Consider the following 14,644-nt stretch of genomic DNA (forward strand, 5'->3'; position numbering starts at 1 on the left):
CGCAGCATAATATTCCCAGCACTGCGTTTCACTATGGAGACGCTGTTCTTTGGGTGGTACGCCTCTCTAAACTATGTTTCTAGGACAGTAACATCACAGTAAACTCAATATCTCACTGGACAGAAATCTAAAATGTTGCTGGGCTTCTTTGTCTAAGAGAGTAAAGTTTACAGCAATTTTTGAAATTTGGAGATTAGTGACAAACTAACCAGTTAGACTACATACAGACAAGCTTTCATTTTAGCTGTTAGTAACAGTTTGCCATGAGCTTAACCAGCGTGCTGTGCTTCCTGTTAAACATGTCATGAGACTGTGGACAACGCTGAAAATATTACCCTACTAACTACTGGCTGAACAGGCGCTTTGACAAAGAAAAGGTAAAGGCCGGCAGCTTTTACTTTTCAATGCACTTGTCGTCAACTTGAGTGGCTTATATTCAGCTGGTTCACCTCGACGCCGGTGGATGTAGACATGCACTTTTCCTGTCGCCGTACACTGTGTAACATGAAAATATCAGCCGACCCCGTGTGACATTTCCTAACTGATCAAAGCCAAAATGTAAAGACAGCATCAATCCACACACACACAGATACCCCCTCCCAAAAAGCCATCCGAAAGTAATACAATGGCTCCATCTATAGGACAAAGCAGTGAACTGCTCCAAAAAAATGACAGCTCTCACAGCTGTCAAATATCAAACTTTGACGGGCCAGAACAGGCACACGCTTCAACAAAAACTCACAATTTTCACAGGAATTCATCCTCAAGGCCTTAAGGAGGTCCTGACAACATTTAAAGTGAGTCCGGGTCACCCTGCTTGTAACTGCACATCACACCATGAAATATGTCATGTCCTATTCTGAATAGGTGGCGCTACAAAAATTGTACGAATACTGACATATGGATGTGTGCAGATAGGGACCGTTAACAATACTGTAAACTTTGCTGCAGTTTGGACAAAGTATGGCTGAACTGCAGCAAGTTCAATGCAACTACTGCTTCCGTGGCCAGTGATCCCACTTTGAGGGGCCACAATGGGTACGCCCCTTCAATGAAAACTCAAAAGCTTCGCAAATTAATATCTTCTATATCTTAATATTGTATTTCCAGATTTTGAAGTCAATCAGATAAAACGTCTAGGAGGGTTATAAAAATTCCCAACCCCTGGAAATGGCAAAATATCAGAAAATTGTTGATCTTTGAATCAAAACGATAGACTTCCTGCTGGGTTTAGAATATGGCTCTATGGTGCATCATGGGATGTTACATTATAGTACAAATTTTTAGGTGCAACAAGCTTGACAGGCTGTTCAATTAAAAAACCTAGGTGGCGCTATTGAGGCCAATTTACCACACCCATGCACAAGAACCCTAAATTATGTAATTTTTTGCCGTGCCTGACACGTTAGGCCCTCACAAAGGCCATTTTGTCGGCGGGAAAAAAAGAAAAAAACAAAAAACCAAATGAAAACAACAGGGTCCTTGCAACTCGTTGCTCGGGCACTAATTGTTAGCCAGAGGTTAGGCTTAGGGTTTGTTTTAGCCACAATTTTACATTCTATTTGCAAGTATAGAAGATTTGACGTTGGAAGATCACTTTTATGATATTAATTTGCATATACACTCCTAAGTTCCACTGTGACACTTTTGGAGAGTTTTTTTAGTACAGGTTACCTCTATTATTACACTTTTCTGATACTCAGTATTCAACATAAACAGTTTAATGTCAGTGCTGTGTTGGACAGATTGTGTAAAGTTGTGAATTACCTGGAGGCCTCTGTCCTGGTCTCAAAGACCTTCTGCATTGTATAAAGACTCTCCGCGATCGTGGAGACGCCTGGAGGAAATTGAAGAGAAACGTGCATAAAATGATCAATACGCTACTACCTATTCCTAATCGACACTTTACCAAAACACAGAAAAGTATTCAACATTACAGCTGAAACTCAACATTTAACTAAATATTTTTATGCCTTATGGTACTGACAACTTACTATACGGTGGCTTTTATTTCTATTTTGGATTACTATTACATTAGATTACATAGTCTTTATTTATCCCACTTGTGGGAAATTCACATTACAGCAACGAGAAACAACGCTGACCAAAATAGGAAAATAGAACAGAAGTAACAAAGTAAAAGTGCAGCAATCACCATTAGAAAAACAACTCTCTGTGCAGTTGTGAAATGTACCGTCATAAATACAGGAGGCAAACATCCTCCCCTCACCCTCCTCCTCGATGGACTCCAAAGAGCAGTCCGGAGCCGGCCCGCCTGACCGGCTTATTCGCTACGAAGAACCTCGGTCTTCTCAGCGGTTGGAGACGACGCTGGCCCTTCTTGTACGGGGCGTTGCTGTTACGAGACCTCCTGCAAAGAAATTCAAGCAGAAACTCTTCAATAACTCACATGTTCAATGGATGCAAGAATTGTGAAGCTGCTATCAAATAAGGGGTCCTATGTTAAAATGTAACTTGACCTGTGAAGACGTTTTTGATTGAAATAGCTTTTGATCAGTAGAAATGACCTCCTAATGCTGCAAAGTCAACAAATGACCATTTTCAGTTCTTTACAACCTATAAAATGTTTTGAAACTCTGTTCTGTGTAATAATTTGGAACAGTGCATTTTAAGTTTTTCATTTTTATAAAAATACTATTATCATTGGGAGGTTTGTTCAAAAACAGTTGAATTATATTCCAACAGTTGATGACTTGAAAATTATGCTGAGTGTCATTTGCATTCACTATATAGCAAAATCAGAGAAAAAATATCATTTGCATAATAATTTGGAACGCAGCGTATTACTTCTACTGTTACATCTAGTAACAGATTACTTTGACTTGCATCTCATTTCTTATTTCAAACAGTGCAATATCAGTACTCAAATCCAACTATCACTGTGTACACAGTCCTGTTTATGCTGTTCATATGGTTACAGCTTGTCTTGTAGATATAATGACCTTTTCTATTGTTGTTGTTGTGACTGATAAAGGATTATGTTACTCAAATAAATACTTCTACAGAATATTTTGTTGCTGTGTTTAATATTGTATCAAAGTGAATATTATTAGCCAGAGGTTAGAGTTAGGTGATCTTGCATTACAAGATCACTTTAATGATATTAATTTGAAAACAGACTCAAAAGTTATACTGTGACATTTCTTGAGCGTTTTTGATGCCTTATTATACTATGATATGCCGTCCTGTGCGATACAACACACCGGTGCAATATATTGACATTCACGCCTACACCTCATTGTATATAGAGGTGCACTGTTTTTGTATATTTTTTCTATATATATATATATATATATGTTTACACTGTTCAGGAGGACCTCTCCAATCTCATTGTACTTTTAGTGTAATGACAATAAAGGGTATTCTATTCTATTCTTGCTACACTATGACCATTTTTGACGCACATTATTTGTCTTGTTGCGTACTTGGTGCGTTTCATTGGCTCCTACGCTGACAAAAACATACCTCTCCGTGACGGCGGAAGGAGCCGAGTCCCGTCTCGTCCCCCTGGATACGACTACTACGCAGAAAAATCGGAATTAAGATCCTCGACGACCTCGTAAAACGTATCGTAGTATATAGCGCGTCGTCAAAAATGCCTGCACGCGTGTCCGCTGTTCATATGTTTCTGTCTTTACCTTAAAGTCAAATTAAAGAATGAAATTGTTTATTGGTGATGGTTGTTTATTGTCCTAACCTCCTGACGAACCAACAAATAAGAAATTAATTACATTAACTGCAATATCATCACTGAAGAAATGTGCAGAATAATCACAACTCATTTAGCTCACATTCATTAAATACTAAGGTCTGAGCTGAGATTCAAACAGTCAAACAGAACAGTGTAAGACACTGACAATCGACATCCTTTAAATGTGTGTGTGGTGGGGATTATTCCTGAAAGACAATATAATGCGACAGGCTGTTGTAATTGTAAACTACATACCAAAACGTGCGGTATTAATGATGGGAAATATGAACGTGTAGCACTTCATAAAATGTTTGTATTTCATCCAGGTTCAGATTTCCAATTAAGTCTCCCTGGCTTTGTTGCAGTTGCGGTTTAACATTGTGTCGTTAGAGTCGCTTTACATTCCACGTAAACCGACAGAATGAACGTGCGCAACACCAGCTCAAGTTACCGACATCTTAAACACCGAGAGCTGTTACTCTGTTAACGACTCAGGCTGGATATGTATGAATGTAATGCTGTTCTGTTCTTCATTCACGTTCATTAACAATGCGTGTTTCCGTATGCAGTCTACAATTAAAACAGCCTGCATTATACTGTCTTTCAGGACGACAATGCCTGTTTACAAGGACAATAAATAATGATTGTTGAAACTGATAATATGCAACGCCAATGACGGTAAACTCTGATGTACGCTGATGTATGATGTAAGCGATGTTTTCATCCGTCCCCGTTACAAACACACACAAGAAACTGGCGATAAAAACAGATATGATTAGAAGGAATGGCTGATGCTAATTCTAATGCTAACGCACGCCGCTAATTAGTTAGCTTGTTAGCCTTACCTTGTGCTGCAGGTGAGCTCGGCGTGTGTTGTAACTGGCTCGTTGTAATATCCGCACTTCTTCGGTAATAAAGTTTCTCACAGCGACAACAACCCCAGGTAAAGAATATTGCGTAACACGTTGATTTTACTCTGTATTTTCACTCGACTTTTCGCCATTGCTCCTCCACCGACATGCTCTCCTCCTCGAGGTCCAGAACGATGACGTCACACGCCAGTCAACGTCGACCAACGTCGGCGTACGAAACGCTGATTGGTCGACTGATTCTGCTCCACCTACTCGCTTCTGATTGGTTGAATTCCCGGAAGTTGTTCGCTCCGAGTGAAGACCGTGGAGGTATTATGAGAGCTCTAATAATGCATCCATGGCGAACACTGAACGGCGCTGATAGAGAAAGCTCAGATTGTGTAAAGATAGTGATGGGTAGACAAGGCGTCATGAAGCGTTTCAACACATTACCAAACTGTATTGATACTGTGTCGATACTGTGTCACTGAATACTGACACCTGCTGGACCTTAAAAATCCCTACAGGCAACCTAGTTGGCAGACTCAACTGACACTGATTCGATGACCTACTATATACAACTATATAATTTAAATCATTGTATTTTTTCATATCGTCATTTAAATTTAAAATATATTTGATATTTTTAGATATAGTCAATAAATAATGTGAACGTGTTGTGAATGACGATGCTTGTGGACTGGGATTTTTTTTTTTTAACCAAATTTTTATTCAAAAAAAATTTTGGTCTGCCTGCCCACTTCGATGTCGACATGTTGCCAAAGGTTATCTAAACCCGTCATCCCGTTGACTGATGCGCTTCCTTATAAACACAGTTTGGCGCGTCAGTGTCAGTTCGAAACAGTTCCTCTATCGGTCACGTGACTTTCTTGAAGCGATACGCCCACCGACACGGGGTTTTGCTCTATGAGCTCGACGCATGCGCCGACGCATCGGTATCGCCGGACCCATCACTATAAAAAGTGACGTAAAGAAATGACTAAGTTACTAAAGCAGCCCAGATTATCATGCTTGTTTCCTCCACAGTCAGAAATGAACATAAAGCTAAAAATCCTTGTAAACAACATCCATTTATTTACATATTCCAGAAATATTCTGATATAGTGTATATTAATGCTAATATTGCACAAAGAAGACATAATTTGACACAGACACGTTACATTTAAAGGGAGCTGAGATTCAACAGTTCACAGTGTTTTGTTATTAGTGGTGTGAATTATGGCACATCTGCTTTAACGTGATCGTTATTATTAAATATCGTAATAAGTATGTTTGAATGTGATGTATCATTCCGACATGGACTTGGACACCACTGAAACACGACATGAATATACAGTCTTTGATCACAAATACTCTGCTGAGTCAATGAGCGGCACTATATACAATGTAGAACTGTAGCGTTAATAGGCTATACAGTTGAACAGAATGACTGCACAGTGAAAGCTGCAGAAACACTACAGACTGGTGGATCTATCTGAAGCCAGAATCCAGAACTGCTTTAAAATGTACTGGATGTAGCTACAGTTTCTGTGGAAAAAACAAACTGATTTACCAAATTAATATTTCCATGATAGCTGTCTGGACAGCAATGCAAAGCTACAGAAACGACATAGCTGGAGAGTAGTCGCTGCAAATTTAAAAGCTTGATGACATCAGGGCCTGGTTCGCTCTGCACGCTGGCAACCCTGGCTAAGTTAATCACATGGACGCATACATATATGCGCGCGCACACAAAGGGACCAAAAGGCCACTGCATCCTCAAGCTGTGCTGCCTTACTGACTGCATCTTTGACCACAAGATGTCGCTGCTATTCTACCCATTCACAACACACGCAGTATGTTTACAAGACACCCGATCGCAGTGCTTAGATGTTACTCCTTACTGATTAACTCTTCCTGCATATACATTTCAACCTTCGCTCCTTTTTAAAGAGTGAAATAGAGCGAGATCAGGTTTGAAGTTAGTTTCTTAAAAGCAAAAATGGACAAAGAAAACAACAAAAGTGTTCTTGTATTATTGGTTTGGTTATTGATTTGGTTGCCACCCCAGTTCCCTCCTGCCCCTACAGATTGGTATCCAGAGTAGGACGCCCAATTTGATCAGCGCAGTTTCACAGTTTGTGACTTCTTACTAGACTGACACGTTTTAAAACTTAACTGTACTGTTACATTTAGTAACTCCTGACTACACTGTAACTTTCATTTCTATTTTGGATTACTATTACTTCTGCATTGCTTTTATATGACAATTTAGTTCTAAAGTTACATTTAACTTTTACTGTTGCAAACTACATCTAGTAACAGATTACTTTGACTTGCATCTCATTTCTTATTTCAAACAGTGCAATATCAGTACTCAATTCCAACTATCACTGTGTACACAGTCTTGTAGATATAATGCCCTTTTCTATTGTTGTTGTTGTGACTGATAAAAGATTATGCTACTCAAATAAATACTAAAGAATATTTTGCTGCTGTGTTTAATATTGTATGAAAGTGAATAATATTAGCCAGAGGTTAGAGTTAGGGTTAAAAACCTCAATTTTACATTCTATTTGCAAGTAGAGAAAACCTGGCATTTCTGCATTACAAGATCACTTTTGTGATGTTAATTTGAAAATAGACTCAAAAGTTATACTTAAAACTTAACAGCACTGTGACATTTAGTGACTCGTGACTACACTGACATTTAGTTTTTAATTTTAACTGTATTGATATTATATATCATGTTCATAAAATATTTGTATCCCTTTGCATTTTCTATTTACATATTCATAGCATATTATTTATGGTGTATATAGCTGTCTTTCTATTTTATGCTATTATATTATTCTATCTTGTACTGTTGTATTTTTGTTGCATTCACATACAGACTACTGTGACTGTGCCTCCAGGTAATTCACACACTGTCAAACACAGAACACTATCAGGAAAGTGTAATAAGAGAAGTAATGTAAAAGCAATTAGCAAGTCAAAGTAATCTGTTACTAGATGTAGTTTGCAACAGTAAAAGTTCAATGTAAATTTAGAACTAATTTGTCATATAAAAGCAAAGCAGAAGTAATCGTAATCCAAAATAGAAATAAACATCACAGTATAGTCAGGAGATACTAAATGTAACAGTACAGTACAGTGTCAAAAACTGTCACAGTATTGCTAAGTTTTAAAACCTGTCAGTCTAGTCACGAGTCTCTAAGTGTAACAGTACAGTTAAGTTTTAAAAACTGTCACAAACTGTCAGTGTAGTCAGGACTCACTAAATGTAGAGTACGGTGTCAAACTGTTAAAACCTGTCAGTATAGTGTCAGAAACTGTCAGTGTAGTCACAAGTCACAAAATATAACAGTACAGTTAAGTTTTAAAACCTGTCAGTCTAGTAACAAGTCACTTAATTTAACAGTAAAATGTTAAAACCTGTCAGTCTAGTCAGGAGTCACTAAATGTAACAGTAACTTTTATATTAAACACAGTAACAAAATATTCTTTAGAAGTATTTATTTGAGTAACATAATCCTTTATCAGTCACAACAACAACAACAATAGAAAAGGGCATTATATATACAAGACTGTGTACAGAGTGATAGTTGGATTTGAGTACTGATATTGCACTGTTTGAAACAAGAACTGAGATGCAAGTCAGAGTAATCTATTAGTAGATGTAGTTTGAAAAATGTAAATGTAAATTTAGAAGTAATAGTAATCCAAAATAGATATAAAAGTCACTTTATAATGAAGCATAAAAATATTTAGTCAAATGTTCAGTTTCAGCTGTAATGTTGAACTGTTGATGAGGAATAGGCAGTAGTGTATTGATCATTTTCCTCCTGGTGTTTCCACTTTGACCATGATCACAGAGAGTCTTTGTACAATGAAGTTCTTTGAGACCAGGACACAGGCCTCCAGGTAATTCACACACTGTCAAACACAGAGCACTGTGTATCAGGAAAGTGTAACAAGACAAGTAATGTAAAAGCAATTAGCAAGTCAAAGTAATCTGTTACTAAATGTAGTTTGCAACAGTAAAAGTTCAATGTAAATTTAGAACTACTTTGTCATATAAAAGCAAAGCAGAAGTAATAGTAATCCAAAATAGAAATAAAAGTCACAGTAAAGTGTCACTATAGTCAGGAGTCAGTAAAGAGTCACAAACTGTCTAGTCAGGAGTCTAATATGTAAAAAACTGTTTGGACTTACAGATGAGTTTGTGTGATCAATGTGTGTTGTTGTCTGTGCAGGAGGAGAAGACGACAGCAGCTGAAGACCTGAAGTGGATGAAAGAATGAAGCTGTTAATGAAATAAAAGAGCTCCACCATCTAACTGCTGTGAACTGTGTTGGTTTCCTGTTGTTCAAGTGAAAACACTGACCTGACAGCATCTTCATGTCTGTCTCTTCCCTCTGTGATGGTTCCAGTTTGAATCCTGTGGAGAAAAACACAGCAAACATTAATATAAAGATCTGATTCTTAACACGTCAAAATAAAAGCACAGAGTTTCTGGGTACTGAACTTCAAACTGTCAAAACATAGAGCAGTAAATGTACAAAGAAACCAGAGTGTGAACTAGGTGGTTCTGGACTCATCAGAACTTGTCCAAAAGTTACATTTGTTTTCTATACAGAGACAGAAGAAGCTGCTCATATTCAAATAACAGCAGTGGATGGAAAAGTCCGTTCAAATTTGAACTACATTTGGTTGAGAGAGAAAATCCTCCCTTTTCTTTGAACTGTACATTCATGAACTATGTAAATAAAGAGTAAAGTGTTTTTGTGATAAATCAAACTATTCAGACTTCAGATCAGTTACTGAAGATCTATCATGTCAGTGTAAAGCAGGTTGTGAATTACCTGGAGGACTCAGTCCTGGTCTCAAAGAACTTCTTCACTGTACGAAGACGAAGTGGAGACACCTGGAGGAAATCAAAGAGAAACATACAGAGGAAAATGATCAATACACTACTGCCTATTCCTCATCAACAGTTTAACCCCAAAACATCTTTAAGAATCAATAAAAATAAATATTTGGGAAAATTTAATTAGAATAATGATCTTCAATCTTACATTTCTATGTTAATTGTCAACTAATCACTGGAGGAATCATGTATGTTACTGTGAAGTGCACAATAAAAACTTGTGACTAACATTTCTAATTGAGCTCGTCAACACATTTTTTCAGACAGGGTGAATGTTTAGGGCACATACCTGTTTGGTTTGTCAGGTGGGAGCTGGTGTTTGTGTCCAGGCTGAAGCAGTAAACCTGGAAAACACAAGTCCAACAAACAACCTGACGAATAAAGAAGCCCCCTCTTTGTTTTGCTGCAGGGTGACGGGACGTTCTAACTCCTGGATGGCACCGCTGTCCAGAACCTTAGAGCAGGACAGAAGAACAACAACCACCATCAATTTATTTACTGATCCAGATGCACAGACTGACAGACTCAGTCACACATGCACAGAAGTAAAATAATCAACTAAAACCAGTACAACAGTACAAGACATGGTAAGAAATAAATGCACGGAACATAAAGAGGTAGTGACGTGTGAAATACTCAGATCCATCTCTAATCCATCATCTAAGTGAATCAAATGATGGACTATCTATCCAGTAGGACCAATAGGATGTTAGGAGTGCTGTGACGTCAGTGACAAGAAACTAATCACATAAGTACTGTTTCCATGACACTGTCAAAACAAAAAATATCAAGAGTCTTTTGAGTCTGTGTGTCATCCCCATTTTGTTTGTGTCTTGTGCACACCAGCCTGACACACATGTACGTGCAAATAGACCTGAATACAGTGACACAGTCCTGCTGACAATTCCACCATTCAGCAGTTTGTAATGCACCGACACATGCGGCTTACAAGCTAGCAAACGCAGCTGCACAGAGACGTTTCGTTTTGTTTTATACCCACAGCACATCTGAATTCAAAACAGTCAGTAACTTAAATTTACTTTTTACACTATGTTAGTTTAAGGAGTACCTCGGTGGAAACCGGAGGCCTGCAGTACGAACTGTGTGTTGTCTGCATGCTGTCACTTGCCTGAGATCTGCTCTCATTAAAAGTAGCAGGGCTGTGTTTCCTCTCAGGGTGGGCTCAGTGTGTTTCTGCTGGGACGTCATCAGGGTTCACCGTCCTGGTCTTAAGCTGGCAGTTTTGCGCTTGTTTGTGATGCGTTGCTGTGTTGGTTGGAGCGGTGATTCATCCCTCCAGGTAGCATCTGATGAGATTGGTCATTGACAAGTGGCAGGTCTTTTATTTAAAAAGCCACTGTCCACCACCTGCTCAGCACCAAACAACAGACACGGTCAGAGAATAGCTGGTGAACATTTGGCTGCTAATCACCCAGAGATTTCCCTCAGGATTTTATCAAGTAAGAATATTTCAGTTTGTTTACAGCATGTTGTGCTGCACCAAAAGGTCCAAAAAAATCAATGAATACTGCTTTAGAAGTTACAGTGGTCCTCCACTGGCTTTACACATGAGGATCAGTGTTGTGGCGAGGGGTCAGCCTGCGTAAAGAATAATTACTTATTGCCTATTTTAGACATCGTATAGTGAGGACGCAGGCAGCAGAGACATGACATCAACACAGCAGTTGCGTGGCATGTTCTGTAACCACTCAACTCCTGGAGTGCTGGAGACACATTTATAATGGAAAGCCAGCTCCAAACTGCAGGTGTGAGTGTTTACCAGGCAGGGGTGGTGCAGTGGAGGATGCTGTTGGCTGAATTACAGGAAGTGTAGGTTTCAGAGTTGTTGTTTTTTTTTCCTACCAGAGACAAAAATCAGGGTATGATCCCTCTGCTCATTGGATTTTTAAAAATCTGCTCCTTGTGTCCCCCCAATTTAAGGAAGTTCTACAGTGGCCCTGAGGGTCAAAACACTACAACATTTCATAAAACACAATGACATTGTAGTGTTTTGTGCAATGTGAACTGGCAGATAGAGAGCAGCAGTTTGTCCCTGCCTGACCCTGGTGTTCAGACTCTGGCAGTAACACCAGCTGTAAACCACAGCCCTGCCACGGCGCACGTGCGCTTCGCAAGACGAGCTATGTGAGTTTTTTTTTCTCGTAGTCGTGAAAATGCATTTGTCTGCAGACTGCACAGCCACTGACACCATAATAATCTGAGACTGCTGAGCTGGATAGTTCATACTGAACTGAACGTGGCAGGTTGGGCTGCTGACAGACTGTGTACTACTGAGCTGCATGTGGTGTTTGAGCACGGCAATCGTCGAGATTGTGGCAAAATCTGATTGGTTGATGCAAGTAAGAGGAACGTGTTCAGTCAGTTGGAAGTAGTTAAAGGAAAGAATAAAACCTAAATAAGTAGTGTTAGCATCAGTGAGCTGACTGTCGCAGTGGACAGCTCAGAACCAGCCTCCCTCCAGACGGTGCACACTATTACCTAATACAGTTTAGAAATAATCATTAAATAGCTATTATGTTTTTGAGCTTTGCTTCAGAGTAAACATCATTTTCTCAGCAGTCCCTCAGGAAACAAAGGATTCTTTTTGCAGTATGGGAGCTTGTTGTTTATTAGCTTCAGTAAAGGCAGCTCTCTTACCTGCTCCCAGCAGGAACGTCTACTGTAGTAATGTGGTTACGGGTCGCAATCGCATTTCTCCAAATGAGTTTAGACGTGGGCAGGGGCACAACATGTGAGTGTGTGTGACTTGCATACAGACCAGACCTGCGAGGATTCTTGTTCCAGTCTGTCCTCTGTGGACCAGTGTGGAATCATTCATTTAAAACGACTCGGTTAAACCCTCCGAGCACAGTGTTTGACATGGTGACGCTCTCTGCGGTGACTCCCTGCTGCTCACACTTGACAAATGTTCACTTTTGTGAGCTGACATTCTCTGGTTTTCAGTGGATTTGAACACGCTTATCAGAGTAGTAACACATTGCAGGTGCATACAGTTTTTTCAGTGCTGTACAGTGAAGTCAGCAGCTGAATAATTACACTAACAAATGGGCTCCTTTAGCTGGCCTGTTTCCAGACAGCAGGCCCCTTCAGTGTTTCATTACTGAGAGTGAATTTTCCAACAAGACGAGCTGAAACGTAACGTATAAAAACAAGCTGGGGATTCTTTGGCCCCCGGGTGGAAACTGTAATTTAAGGGAAGCCTTAATTGAGCCTCATTAGGAGAACCAGCAGGTGGGTGTACATAACACCAGTGAGGAAACACTAGTGGGTACATCTGTATGTGTGTCTGCTTTGCTCTTGGTCCACATACTAAAGCTATTTTAGATGTTGGTTTTTCCTCTTTACATGTTAATTATGTGTTTATATGATGCGTCACAACATCAGCTGCTATGACTCAAACGGTGCTGGGTGTCGTTTGAGAATACAAATATGCTTTAATTTAATAAAGAACAGATATCTGATGTTTGCTGTACGCTGACACTACATTTTCTTATCTTCCTGGATAGATGTCAGTTTAAGAAAGTAAACACTGATTTAGCTGCTGCTGAGAAAGATGTTACTCTTAAGCACTTTTTAAAGCTCAAATGAAGCAGTGACAGTTCCTGTCATTTTTAAATACACTTTGGTGACAGAAATGTGTTTGTTTAATTTCAACATTTTCACTCAACAACATACATCACTGTAAGTACATCAGTGCTGATGGTAAAACTGTTCTGGGCTCAGGTCTTTGAGAAACATTTCCTTAGCTAAAGAGTCTAAAGATGGATGCTATTGGGAAACAACCCACCACCGACTGTCATACAAACTGCAAAAAAAGTACTGATGTCCAATACCAAGCCCTAAAGTCATCCTGCTTTACTGGAATTGTATGCTTTAGTTAATTAAACAAAAAAAATATTTAATGTTCCTACTAGTGTCTTTTGAGCATGAATAAAGGGCTGTCCGTCTCCCCAGATCATGTGACTGTCCTGAGGGAAGACCAGCCCCCACAAACCAGTTCAACCAGCTGAAAACTGATGGAGAAACTACTCACGTCTCCTGACGCTGGAGGAAATCAAAAAAGTAACCCAGCAGCAGAGGAGCCCGGTGGAATCGTCCGGCACTTCAAAGACGACGCTCCGACATCCATGACGGCGGCGTGGACTTCCTGTGAAGTGCTGTGATATCCAATATTTTTCTCTCACTGCTTCAAGCTGGGGGAAATTAAATGCCTCCTTGGAAAATTGATGAAGAGGACATGTTCACATGAGGGCTTTTCATCATGTTCAGCTGCTGTCACAGAGCAGAGGAAAAGACCCAGAGTGTGTGTGTGATAACACTTATCTGATTGAAGCTCACAATGATACGCACACTCTTTCATGCTCTGCTTTATAAATATACACTGAGGCCATCACAGGTGATGTTCACAGATCAGTCCATATACAGCTGTTGGATCAATGTGTTTGAAGTTTCTCTACATGACTCGTTGGAAACAGTCTGGAAAAACTAGTATCACACAGGTAATAAATACAGTCAAATCCACTCACATTGTACTTGGCTTCATGCTTGTTCTTTCCATGAGTGGATCTGACCGTCAGCTCATCCAGGCCTCTCTCTTCAAGAACCTCACGGCATCATTGAAACCTTCTTCGCATAAAAGCTGCATGCTGCCGGTTGACGGAGGGAAGAGAGCCTGGTTCAGACGTTTGATGTTCTCCACCGAGAACTGAGGAAACCAAAGAAAACACCACATGTACATCAAAGACAGAGACAGAAAATTATCCCATGCCGCAAGCCACTGCTACTGAAAGTAACACATGGCATTTATTATTAAAGACATTTAATATCAGACATGGAAATGCTAGTGTGGGTTTTCTCAAACATTTACTATGAGAATGAATTCCCATTTTATCTTTCATTTGGGCACCTGTACTGTATGTGTGGATTAATAGTTTTGACTTAAAGGACCAGTGTGTAGAATTTAGTGCCCCTTCATTTCCAAGCATGTTGGGAGGGGGGTCAGAGAGTCTATGGTGGCCCTCAGGTGACAAAATGGTGTCACCTACTACATCAACTAGTCTGTCAAGTAAAGAGGTTTGTTTATATACTATATAACTTTATATAATAATTAGTCTCAGGTGATTATATACT

The 14,644-nt window shown here is 39.5% G+C and overlaps 1 protein-coding gene across 6 annotated transcripts in view; it reads right to left on the reverse strand.

Moving 5' to 3' along the window:
• The window catches only part of pnpla4 (patatin-like phospholipase domain containing 4), a 79,224-nt gene that overhangs the window by 57,559 nt on the left and 7,021 nt on the right, over positions 1 to 14,644 (reverse strand). For 2 of the 6 annotated variants that reach the window (XM_051065860.1, XM_051065859.1), the window contains exons 7-8: positions 14,041 to 14,219; positions 13,548 to 13,783 (exon numbers count right to left, since the gene is read on the reverse strand). In XM_051065860.1, the coding sequence (XP_050921817.1) occupies positions 14,088 to 14,219 (132 nt within the window). In that variant the 3' untranslated portion in view covers positions 13,548 to 13,783; positions 14,041 to 14,087. Of the gene's footprint in view, positions 1 to 10,625; positions 10,862 to 13,547; positions 13,787 to 14,040; positions 14,220 to 14,644 lie in introns of those variants that run through there. The other 4 variants (XM_051065858.1, XM_018704493.2, XM_018704492.2 and 1 more) reach the window with 4 other exon arrangements.

The sequence above is a fragment of the Lates calcarifer genome, linkage group LG7_2 (genome assembly GCF_001640805.2).
Source record: "Lates calcarifer isolate ASB-BC8 linkage group LG7_2, TLL_Latcal_v3, whole genome shotgun sequence".
In the NCBI taxonomy this organism is placed as follows: Eukaryota; Metazoa; Chordata; class Actinopteri; family Centropomidae; genus Lates; species Lates calcarifer.